At 43.2% G+C, this 12,116-nt stretch overlaps 1 protein-coding gene across 3 annotated transcripts in view; it reads left to right on the top strand.

Moving 5' to 3' along the window:
• Positions 1-12,116, top strand: part of ARAP2 (ArfGAP with RhoGAP domain, ankyrin repeat and PH domain 2) — a 137,522-nt gene that overhangs the window by 17,068 nt on the left and 108,338 nt on the right. For all 3 annotated transcript variants that reach the window (XM_081207576.1, XM_081207575.1, XM_081207574.1), the window contains one exon: positions 7,256-7,326. In XM_081207576.1, the coding sequence (XP_081063702.1) occupies positions 7,256-7,326 (71 nt within the window). The remainder of the gene's footprint in view (positions 1-7,255; positions 7,327-12,116) is intronic.

Below are 12,116 nucleotides of genomic sequence, written 5' to 3'. Positions count from 1 at the left end.
GAATTTCTTGCTTTGCAACTCAGTCTCTTGACTGAGCTCTTGAGTTGAAGAACAGGGATGGTGATGGGGCCAGTGTGGCTTATTGCAGAAATGTGGATAAACATGTGAGAACGTAAGTAGGGTTGCCATATTTCAAAAGTAAAATTTCTGATACCCACAAAGTTGCTGAGCTTTTTTCAGGAAGACCCCAAAACTATTGAGCTTCACCCTAAATAGTTTTAAGCTTTTGGAGCTATTTCCGCTGCTGACGCCATTCTTACGTCCGAAGACCAGGACATGTCAGGAGTTTTCCTGACGTATGGCAAGCCTAGGTATAAGGGAAAGGAGGCTTCAGTAACCATTAATATGTGCTCTTGAGCAACCACACCATCATCTGACAGAGGTTGTTCCACAGGGTGGGTGCCACTACCGAGAAGGTCCTCTGTAACCTCACTTCTCACAGGTAGGGAACCGCCAGAAGGCCCTCAGAGCTGGACCTCAGTGTCCGGGCTGAATGATGGGGGTGGAGACGCTCCTTCAAGTATACTGGGCCAAAGCTGTTTAGGACTTGAAAGGTCAGCACCAACACTTTGAATTGTGCTCAGAAACGTACTGGGATCCAAAGTAGGTCTTTCAGGACCAGTGTTATATGGTCTCGGTAGCCACTCCCAGTCATCAGTCTAGCTGCCGCATTCTGTGCTCTGACATCATCTCAGATATGTTTCCATGCCCATTCAGCAGCTGCCAGTGGCATGAAGTGGGGGAATGGGCAATGCTCATTGCAATAACTTCAGGGTTTGGGAGAGGTTGAACGAGACATTTCAGAGGGGAAAACCAGAACTGCATTCAAACCATTTTTGTCAGCCGCTCTATTCACCTCTGCCCTGAAATAGGCAGCCCTCAACTTTGTGGTCATGATGCACAAGCCACAGAACTGTGGTCACCCTTTGTTTTTCAATGAATTGCATTAAATGCCATGCACAGACACTGAGATCTGTTCAGAGATGCAGACTGCTGAATTTGAAGCTAAGGTCTTTATACTTAATGCTGCTGCTTAGATTCCTCCCCAAGCTCTGAAAAAGTTTAGTGTCCTTGTGTAGTGCACTTATCTAGTGTTCTTTCATGCCTCGATTTTTAAAAGAAAATTTCTATATTATTATTCTCCTTACATATGGCTAAGGGACAGATTCTCTCCCCACTTCCCTGAGACCTTTACCTGTCTTTGAAAATTGCCTCCAGCTTGTTAAGCACAGATTATAGAAGTCTCTGTGTCCTTAGAAATGTAAAGGAACTTTGGGGGATATGGAACAGCGCAGCGGTGCTAGCAGCATGGCTGTGAATTCTACAGAGAGCTCATGTTTTGTCCCCTCTTATTTAAAGTGTGCTGCAGAGATATTTTTTTTTAAAAAAATGTCCTCATTGAAATTTCAATACCAAATCTGTCATGCAGAGTAGCCGCACTGAGCAAATAACTCTGTGTTCCCCACTCCCACTTCTATTCTAGGTCCAGGATTGTATTGTTTAATTGGTGTCTTATTACTTAACAAAATATGTTACTTGCAATGCTGCATTCCAGCCGACTGTTACTTTGTAGCTTGAATGCCTTGGGAAGGTTACAGCATTCAGGGATTTTTAGGTTAGAGAAAAGGCGAAATGAAACAGGTGTATAAAAATATTTATGGAGAAAGTGGATCAAGAGAGATAAAAAAGTATTTCTTCTTGTCTCTTAATACTAGCATTTGGGGGACATCCTGGATGTTGAAAGACAGACAAAACAAAGTACTTCTTCACAGCAACTCGCACAGAGTTGCTGCTGTGCTCAGTTTTTGCTTCCCATAGGCCTCTGTAAAAACAGGATGCTGGACTGGATAGTCTAGCGCAGGCATAGGCAAACTCGGCCCTCCAGATGTTTTGGGACTAGAACCGCCATCATCCCTGACCACTGGTCCTGTTAGCTAGGGATGATGGGAGTTGTAGTCCCAAAACATCTGGAGGGCCGAGTTTGCCTATGCCTGGTCTAGCAGGTTCGGATGTGATCAATGTCTTAAATACCGTATTGGCCCAAATATAAGGCGCACCCACACCTTTAAAATTCAAGGCTTATTTGCGGGTGCGGCCCGCCTCCTGCCACTGCCGCCCTGAATGGGGAGCGGCTGGCACCCCATTCCCAAAGGCGGTGCCGGCACCTGGCTCTGAGCACACTGGGCTCCCACCTCCCAACACTACTGCCTCCGGGCGATACCTCCCCAAGCCGGCGCCGGGGGAGGCTTGGGAGCGGTGGGCAGGCTGTGTCCCGCTGTGCCGGGCGGCTCTGGGGGGGGGGAGGCACATCGCTTTGCCAGTGTCATCCCCCCTTTCCCCTTCCTTACTGTGGCTCAGGGGAGGCTTGGAAGACGTGGTCGGGACGGGCGCCATTGTCCCGCACCCCCTCGTGGGCAGCTGTTTCAGCAGCGATAACGTAAGGTTGCGAATATAAGCCACACTTTAACTTTTCACAGTAGAAATTTGGGGGGAAAGTGCTGCTTGTATTTGGGTCAATACGGTTCTTCGGTTCATGTGCTCCCCTCCCCCTTTTGCAGAAGGAACCTTAAGACCTGTGAATGTGATGAATTTGTATTTGTTGCACACCAGTTTAGCTGTCCCAGACGCGGCTTGGCTTGCCTCCTTGCGACTCTGGCCTTGATGAGGGAGCCTGTCATAGTGGCACTTGGTTGCACCCCATTGCACCCTTCAAAAATCTGCACCCGGGTCCCCACGCTATGCCACTGGGTGGATTATAGGAATTTGAGACCGGGAACATTACCCAATGCTAGACAACCTTCCATTGGTGCTTTTGTAAAGAGATCCTCTCTCATTTCTGCATTACATCACTTCTTGATTTGAAATCTTTCAGAAACTCTAATGCTGTGTTTTGAAAAGAGCAAATTGATAGCACCAGCTCTCAGAATTTCAAGACTGTCATGTTGTATTCGGTTATGTTACAAGACATGAGTGGTTTGACACAATGTGAGTGCTGCCTTTGTTTCCTAACAAGATTCAGAGAGACTTTGTTTTGTAATTTTAATAAAAGTAATGAGTCACAGTTTCCTTGTCTGAGAAACCTAATTGAGATAATATCAAAGTGACATGCTGCCTACATGATGACACTTATTTTGCAATTTTTGAAGACTTTTAAAAAAGCCTTTTGGTTTATAGGAACAGAGAAGGCCCACAGTTGATTCACTTGCACAACAGCTGTGAATATGGGCAAATTTATACTCTAAACTCAATAGTTAGCCTTCCCCAACATCCACATGTTTGGGACAGCAATTGCCACCCACTCCACTCAGCATGAGGAGGCTGATGGGAATTGTAGTTTGAAACTAGGGATACACATATTTTTGAGTCCATTATGTCTCCCCTTTCCACAAGGGGATAAGTTAAGATACCTTGGCACCTTTTGGAAGAAAGGGCAAGCTAAAGGTGAATTAATTAATGCCCATTCCGTGTGGATTTTTATCAGTGTAATTCTGGAGAATCATACTATTTTTTTTGGGGGGGGGGGGGTTTATAAACAAGTTCACAAGTTTTACGTGAAGACTTTTCTGGAAAGCCAGCTTTTTTATTTTATCACAGATTTTATTTTGCATTTCTTTCAAGGAAGTAAGGGCAACTGGTTTCATCCACTCATCCCATTACATATGTCGAAGCATATGTTTTGGATTCTAAACTGCTTTTTTGATTTTTTTGAAAAAACTTTTTCTTTGAGAAGATTTATATCCTTGTCTATCTTTCTGTATTCTTGTATTCTTGGCATGGATCTCTATTTTCAATATGTATTGCTGAGGAATAATGCTGCTTCCATTATTCAGAATGTACTTCCGCCTGAAAATTAACATAACATGTTTGGGACACACACACACACACACACACACACACACACATGCAAAAAAGCAGACATGCCATTTTTTAAATGAATTTTCGAAATGGTTGGCTTGCAACTTTGCATAAATACATTGTTCTGCATCCGAAGTGCTGATCAGTTTGCCGTTGCATTTGATGTTGAGATGATGCTTATCATGCTTCCTGTCAAAGCGACTGGCTGATTTCTGTGCACAGTCATGAGCCGTTGAATAAGACTGTTTTATTCTACATTGTTATTCATTCTCTGCCATAGACTTAACAATGTAGCAAAACACTTGCTTTTTAGTGGATGTGTGGCAAGTGTTTGGAGACCTTGGACTCGGAGACACTGGCAAAGAAAAAACGCTTTATCTGTGTTGTATGTGCATTGTAACCCTGTGACACCAGATGGCGCTGTGGAGTCCCGTTTTTGCCAACCCAATTTCTCAAACAAAGTTTAACACTTCTTTGACATGTCTAGATCCAGCTCTTATCCCTTGTTCAGCACATGTATCAGTAGCTGTTAATATTCTATTGTGGTTCGAGGACCCGACCCCCGCGATGCGAAAAGAATACACAAGGACGCATGATATAAGGTTAATGGGCATGGAAAGGCCACAACTTTATTGATTACAGCAGTGAAAAGGTATTGGCTTAGGCATTGGATCTCTAAAACAAGTGGGTTTATTCACCAGTAGGTGGAACCTGTTGATGCTAATCCAACTATAGACTCCCCCCTGATGTCACCGAGGGTCGTGCTATGGCCTCCCGCCAAGCAGGCATCGGACAGAACACACGACCGCCAGATTCCTTTAATGGAATACCCAAAAATTGAAGGCATAGGCGATGGCCCTTCAACACACCACACCACATTATTCCAATGCCTAACCTACCCACCAATACCACAAAAGTTGTGACGATTGCTACGAGGTAGGCGAAAAAACCAAAAAGCCTAATGCCAAATGGAAAAACTCCTACCAGGCCCCCTGGACAACCAGGGCGACCAACCTAAGGTCCATAGCAAGGCCAATGACCTAAGCCCTAACTCTAAGGGAGTGGAGGGTGGGTGACTCGCGACGAGACGACGGCAAAGAATGAGGCCGGGGAGAGGCTGGCGCTGCAGCAAAAGGCTGCTGAACATGCCCCCTCCGAGGCACCTGGTTGGGTGCCTCCAGAGGGGCGTGGGCGCCAGCCAGGTGAGGTGGAGGCAGGGGGCAAACGCCCCCTGCCAGGGGCGGTGCTCGGGCCCCGCCCACAACCACTCCCCTCTCTTCCAGGGAGGAGAGTCTTTGTCACTTTGCATATCATGCTAAATCATAGCATGACATTCTAGAGGAATAAGGTACCATGAACATCCCTCCTTCTCTACTTCCTGTTTAGGGAAGTTTTTAATGTTTGATGTTTTATTGCGTTTTTAATATTCTGTTGGAAGCTGCCCAGAGTGGCAGGGGAAACCCAGACAGATGGGCAGGGTATAAATAATAAATTGTTATTATTGTTATTATTACTTCTCCCATATAGCCAGAAGGAGTTCAGAAGCTTTTTCTTTTGGCTAGCCATGGTTTATCCTGTTGCCCTGAGTGACGTGTTTTAACCAGTACTAACAGTGGTCAATTTCAAACAAACCAACTTCAAACAATGGGTTAGAAAGCGCTTTTTTTAAAAAAAACCATCTATAGTTGGTATTGATCACAGCTCTGGCTGGAGACAGTGTGGTAAGCTGTGCTTAATTAAATGCAGAACTGCCAATAATAATAATAATAATAATAATAATAATAATAATAATAATAATAATAATTTATTTATACCCTGCCTATCTGGCTGGGTCCCCCCAGCCACTCTGGGCGGCTTCCAACAAAACACTAAAATAAAATAACCTATTAAACATTAAAAGCTTCCCTCAACAGGGCTGCCTTTAGATGTCTTCTAAAAGTTTGGTAGTTATTTTTCTCTTTGACATCTGGTGGGAGGGTGTTCCACAGGGCGGGCGCCACTACCGAGAAGGCCCTCTGCCTGGTTCCCTGTAATTTGGCTTCTCCCAGCAAGGGAACCACCAGAAGGCCCTCGGCGCTGGACCTCAGTGTCCGGGCAGAACGATGGGGGTGGAGACGCTCCTTCAGGTATACTGGGCCGAGGCCATTTAGGGCTTTCAAGGTCAGCACCAAACTTTGAATTGTGCTCAGAAACGTATTTCTCTTCCCAGCTGTATGGGGAAGGAGAGGAAAGGGCAGCACACGAACCCAGCTTCCATTGAAGCTTGTGAACTTCCTATGAAACCTTGATTCAGTGTGAAGTGCAAATGTGTCCTTTTGAAACAAAAGTATCATGGATATTCATTGAATTCTAGTTATTTGCTTCAACAGTTCGGAGCTGCCTTTAGATTAGGTGCTGTAATAGAAAAGTGGGGGCTCATCTACACTTCCACCTACCCTAACACTAGAAAAACCTGATATTTACTGCTAAATAGGAGAGAACTTCAGTTGGGTTTTCTCAGGAGTTGCTCCAATTGAGCACTATCTGAAGAAGTGTCCATGCACACAAAAGCTTATACCCAGAACAAACTTTGTTGGTCTCTAAGGTAAAGGTAAAGGGACCTCTGACCATTAGGTCCAGTCGTGGCTGACTCTGGGGTTGCGGCGCTCATCTCGCTTTACTGGCCAAGGGAGCCGGCGTACAGCTTCCGGGTCATGTGGCCAGCATGACTAAGCTGCTTCTGGTGAACCAGAGCAGTGCACGGAAACGCCGTTTACCTTCCCTCTGGAAGGTACTTGCACATGTGCTTTCGAACTGCTAGGTTGGCAGGAGCAGGGACCAAGCAACGGGAGCTCACCCCGTCACGGAGATTTGAACTGCCAACCTTCTGATCAGCAAGCCCTAGGCTCTGTGGTTTAATCCACAGCACCACCCACCTCCTGGTGTCTAAGGAGCTACTGGAAAATTTAAATTTTTGAAAATTTCTTTTGACTGTGTCAGACCAATACCTACCTGAATCTAGCAAAAAGCAGTGGGAGAAAGGCAAAATTGCTAAGACCTTTGCCTAGGGCAAGCAGAATAATAGAATAATAGAATTGAAGAGTTGGAAGGGACCACAAGGGTCATCTATTCCAACCCCCTGAAATACAGGAATCTTTTGCCCAACATGGAGCTCAGACTCACAACCCTGAGATTAAGGGTCTCATGCTCTATTGATGGACCTATGAATTGTGGACAAACCCAATGGCAAAATATTAACTGTGCTGAAAAATGGAAAACAGCACATAACGTTAGTGCTAGCATTTTGTGAATAAACCTGACTGATTTTTTTAATCTGGTGATTTAAAGTCTGTATTTCCATCAGAGTAATTAGAAGCATGTTCTGCCTTATATTTATCTCTTCACATTGGTGTTTTTTCAGCTCCCTTCAGGAAAGAAGAAACGTGAATGGCTTAAGTATCCTTTGTTCCGAGACCCATATTTCACAAAGAAGTAAGTTGAACTTTGCAGCTATGAGCAAATTATATTGAGTTATTGGAAAATGTAAGAAGAAAGCAAGGTGATAATAAATTGGTTTTTGTTTGTTTGTTCCCCCCATTATTGTAATTTTATTGGTGTTAGCCGCCCTGAGCCTGGCTCTGGCCGGGGAGGTCAGGGTATAAATAAAAATGTCTTATTATTTATTATTATTTGGGAAATATAGCATGACAACGTCGAGAAGGCCATCTTAATAAACAAAATATCTTTATAGATGATAAGTTGGCACATCTTACATTTCTTGAATTATTTCTTTCAAATAAAGAAAATATGCTAGCTTTACTTAATATCTCTTTTTTCCGGATAGCGTAGATTTGCTTCGATTGCAATGAAGGAAAAGTGCTTCAGCATAGCTCAAATGTCTTGTATCTCCCCCAGGGAGAAATGTGCTCACTGTTACTGTTCTTCTGTGGAGGACATGTGCAAGGTTTGTTTCAGGTGTGAAACCCAAGAAGCACAGAAACAGGATGTGTGAGTCACATGTGCATTCTTTGATGCTGCCTTCTCATCGCGCTTCACAAAGCCACTTGCGATGTATTTTTCGTACCCTATGTACTTATCAGTAACCTTTGATCTCTTCCTTCTTTGATATATGCTAGGGGAGTGCTTGTATAGTCTAAGTATGTGTGACGGTAGCAGAATCTGTTTACAGACAAATGTGTGCCACCAGACAGATGTAGGCAGGCAGGCAGTTGGGGATAATTCATACAAAGAGGGGGTGGTGCCAAACTGTTCTGTTCCCAAGTTTCTCTTCTCAAAGCTTCTTCTTCATCCTACTTTTCTCCAGTCAGGGCTTGCTTCTGGAATTAGTTTCAGGAGAAAAACTTTGCTTCAAACTCCTTCTGAGCAGCTGACATTTTAAACATGCAGGTCATAATGTTGTCACCACAAATTAGATGCTTAAGTAAAGTGTAATACAGTGGTACCTCGGGTTAAGTACTTAATTCGTTCCGGAGGTCCGTATTTAACCTGAAACTGTTCTTAACCTGAAGCACTACTTTAGCTAATGGGGCCTCCTGCTGCCGCCGTGCCACCAGAGCACGATTTCTGTTCTCATCCTGAAGTAAAGTTCTTAACCTGAAGCACTATTTCTGGGTTAGCAGAGTCTGTAACCTGAAGCATATGTAACCTGAAGCATATGTAACCCGAGGTACCACTGTATAGGCAGGGCAGAGCGTAGGAGCAAACTTGGGGCTCATTCTGTTCGTCCCCTAATTTCTTCTGTTTGTCCCCTGATTTCTAGTCACAGATCCAAGAGTTCTTTAAAAAAATAATAATTATCCCACAACTTTCTCTGGGGAAACCTGTTGTTTACCTGCAGAAAATCTGACCAATGCTTGTAAACAGTAGCTTTTCCTGTGCAAAGCGACGGGACAAAAAAAAAAAGAGAGAGGAATAATTTGTGTAGTCAAATAAAATCACAAGCAGGATTTGAATTATGAGCAGCGGATTGAGGATGACAATAAACATAATAGAGGAAATAGGTATTAGATATAGTTTGGCATATAAAGCAGCAGAATATGGGTGGAAAAAACACCACAGAGGTAAGGGTGGGATATCACCTTGTTCATTTTGCAAGAATAATGAATTTGAAGTTAATGTGTTGAGGTTTTCAGAACTGAATGAGAATCTGTTATATATAAAAAAGAACCTTTTGGACTGCGACTAGATGGGACAAAAGGACGTGTGTTTAACAGAGGGAAAACTGAGATGTGTTTCAATTGGTATGTGTGTGTGAATGAAAGGAGACAGAGAGAAAGAGGGTTTTCTTTTGGCTCATTTCCCTGCTCCTCAGTCCAAGGTGCACAGAGGACCGCCCCTACAAAATGTTCCAGTGTTAAACCAGCTATCCAAATAACACAAGATCAAAGCTAAATTTCACAGTGGAAAATGACAAAACAAGAAGAGCAGCAGGGATATATTCTCATCAATTGGAAAATGCTATTTAAAGTCAAGAGGGTTCCTGAGCCCAGACCGAGAGAATGATTGACACGGTGGGCCCTCCCATAGGATCAAAGGCCCCCCACCTCGTTCGCTCTCTCACACCCCTGCAAACATTTATTCTTTAACCTTCCTATTCCATAGGACACTCTGTTTTTTGTTTTTATTTTGAGACTCTTCCTGGTTTTCAAAGGGAAGCCTGAATCTCTCTTGGGTGTGCAGAACTAGTCACATGGCTGTTTGAATCCTTGCTCTGGTGTTTAATTGAATAGCTGACACTCTCCCCGAGGGCAAAGGATTAAGGAGCGTTAATAGCGTTCCAACTTTTTTCCTCCTGTGAAGATGGCTAAACAACTGCTTGAAGTCAACTTCTGCCTGCTCATATTTAAGACTTAACCTGGACATGTTCAGGCACATTTTGTGCTCTGCAACATAACCCTGCTGTCAGCTCTAGGCATTTAAAAACCACCAAACAATTTCCCCTCCCCTCCCATCCCTTTGCACCCTGGAAACGATGAGACGACTTTGAAGGCAGTGGGTATTGTTTTGTTTCGTTTTTTGATCTTCCTTTTGATTCTTTTTAAAGTTTACATCCACAGTTTTCGGGCTGGAAATAGTAATGACTGGAAAGCTTCAGCTTCATTCAGTCAACATGATGTCAGGAAGAATCACAGAATAATAAAATCATAGAATTGTAGAAACTGGAAGAGACCACAAGGATCATCTGGTCCAACATGGGGCTTCAACTCACAACCCTGAGATTCTGCAGATGTTAAGAAGATGTTGAGAAGAAAAGTTTGTAATGGAACTATTGATTAAATAGAGATTTAAATACAAAGGGTGCATTTTCGTTACATTCTCACAGCAACGTAGCACATCTTTGGAATCCTAGGTCAACAGGTTCAAGTTATGGCACCGTACCACTGTGAAGCCATTACAGTGGTACCTCAGGTTACATACAATTCAGGTTACATACTTTGCTAACCTAGAAATAGTGCTTCAGGTTAAGAACTTTGCTTCAGGTTGAGAACAGAAATCATGCTCCAGCAGTGTTGCAGCAGCAGCAGGAGGCCCCATTAGCTAAAGTGGTGCTTCAGGTTAAGAACAGTTTCAGGTTAAGTACAGACCTCCAGAACGAATTAAGTACTTAATCCGAGGTACCACTGTACTGCGTTCTTGTTTCAGTGACCCACAAATGGACCCTTTGGAGATGTGGGCTTTAGAGCTGATAAACTCATGGTCTGTTGTACTGTGGAGTCTTGGATTTCAGAGCAGATGTAGAGTTCCTTTCAGAAAAGATGATCTTAGTCCTTTGCATAGCATCTCTGATCACCTTACTTGCATGATTTCAAAGAAGCAAAGGTACCAGCGCTCTAGCCCACATTTATGGAATCTATCATGAGTTGAAGCAGGTTTCTTTTCTAAGTAAAGAGTGTAGCTTGGACCAAACAAGCAAGAAGTTCCATCAGTGATGTGAAAAGTCAAGGAAACTAATCATAAATATACTTTCTTTCACAATGGTTTCACCTTTATGATGGGTTTGCATTTCCTTTGCAAGAGAGCTAGCCAGTTGGCTACTGCAAAATAAGATATTTGTTATGTACTGAGTTGAATAGGATCCAAAATGCAGCAGTCTGACTGGTCCTAGAACAATAGGATCCAAAATGCAGCAGTCTGATTGGTCCCAGAACAATAGGATTCAGAATGCAGCAGTCTGATTGGTCCTAGAACAATGCAGCAGTATGATTGGTCCGCAGGAGCCACCCAATCCAGCTCCAGGTGGAAGTGAGTCCACAACCTACAGGAGAATTCTGGAATTAGCCAATCATGTGCAGCCCATTGTGTAAATAATGTATATAAAGCAGATACTTTGAGGGGACTTTCATTCCTCCTCACCACTATGAGCTGAATAAAGAGCATGAAATCCACTCTCAACTCTGAGTATATTTCAATATTTAACTTGGAAAATGGATTGGAAATAAAATAAAGACTGTTGATTCCACATAGGATTCCTCTTTGGGGGTCCCGATTCCCATACGCCCGGTCTAAATCAGAATATAGTAGTTCATCACATGCCCCCTTACTGGTGTTTAATTCAGCTACCCAAATCTTCCTCTACATTACTCCATTCCATTCCATTCCCACTTGGACTTCCATGTCTTTCTGCCATGTCCACCCAAATAGCATTGGGCTATTTGGGTGTTCTTCTCCCTTTTTAGATTTCCCCCTCTATTTTTTTTTACTTTTCTAAACTGTGTGCTTCTCCCAAACCTGTTGAGACCTCACTTGTGTGGTGTGTCATATTGGCTACATTAGCAACAGTATTCCCAGCCTAAACAGCGGCAATATGGGGAACAATTCTTTGATACCACATTGTGATACTCTTTTTTTGAAAAAAAAAGACAACCTTAGACTGCTGTGTGCCTCGCTAGAATGTAATAAAAATGTGCTGAATAGTACAAACAGGTTTCTGAGAAAGTGGAGGCACATGAACCTTTGCAGAAGTTTTAATTAATATTGTCAGCAGCCCTGAGGCTTACTTAGAAGCAGGTTCTAGTGAAATGAATGTTAAATAAGGTAAATGGGATTAGCTTAGGGTACCCATATTATTTTCTGAAACATGTATATTGAAGGGGACTTGTATAGCTTAATACTTGGATCAAGGGCTTGAAGTACCATCTGCTTAAATTGGTATCATTGGTACACTGATGGTGTTTCAGTCAGCTTTAAATAAAGAGTTGGTGGTTAATAATAGGAAATGTAAAAAATCTGAACAGATTTGTATGACAATCTTTTTAGGAGTT

Source organism: Podarcis bocagei (assembly GCF_964188305.1).
Source record: "Podarcis bocagei genome assembly, chromosome: 9".
NCBI classification, from domain to species: Eukaryota; Metazoa; Chordata; class Lepidosauria; order Squamata; family Lacertidae; genus Podarcis; species Podarcis bocagei.
The sequence above is the reverse complement of the archived record's forward strand: the minus strand, read 5'-3'. Positions and strand labels throughout refer to the sequence as shown.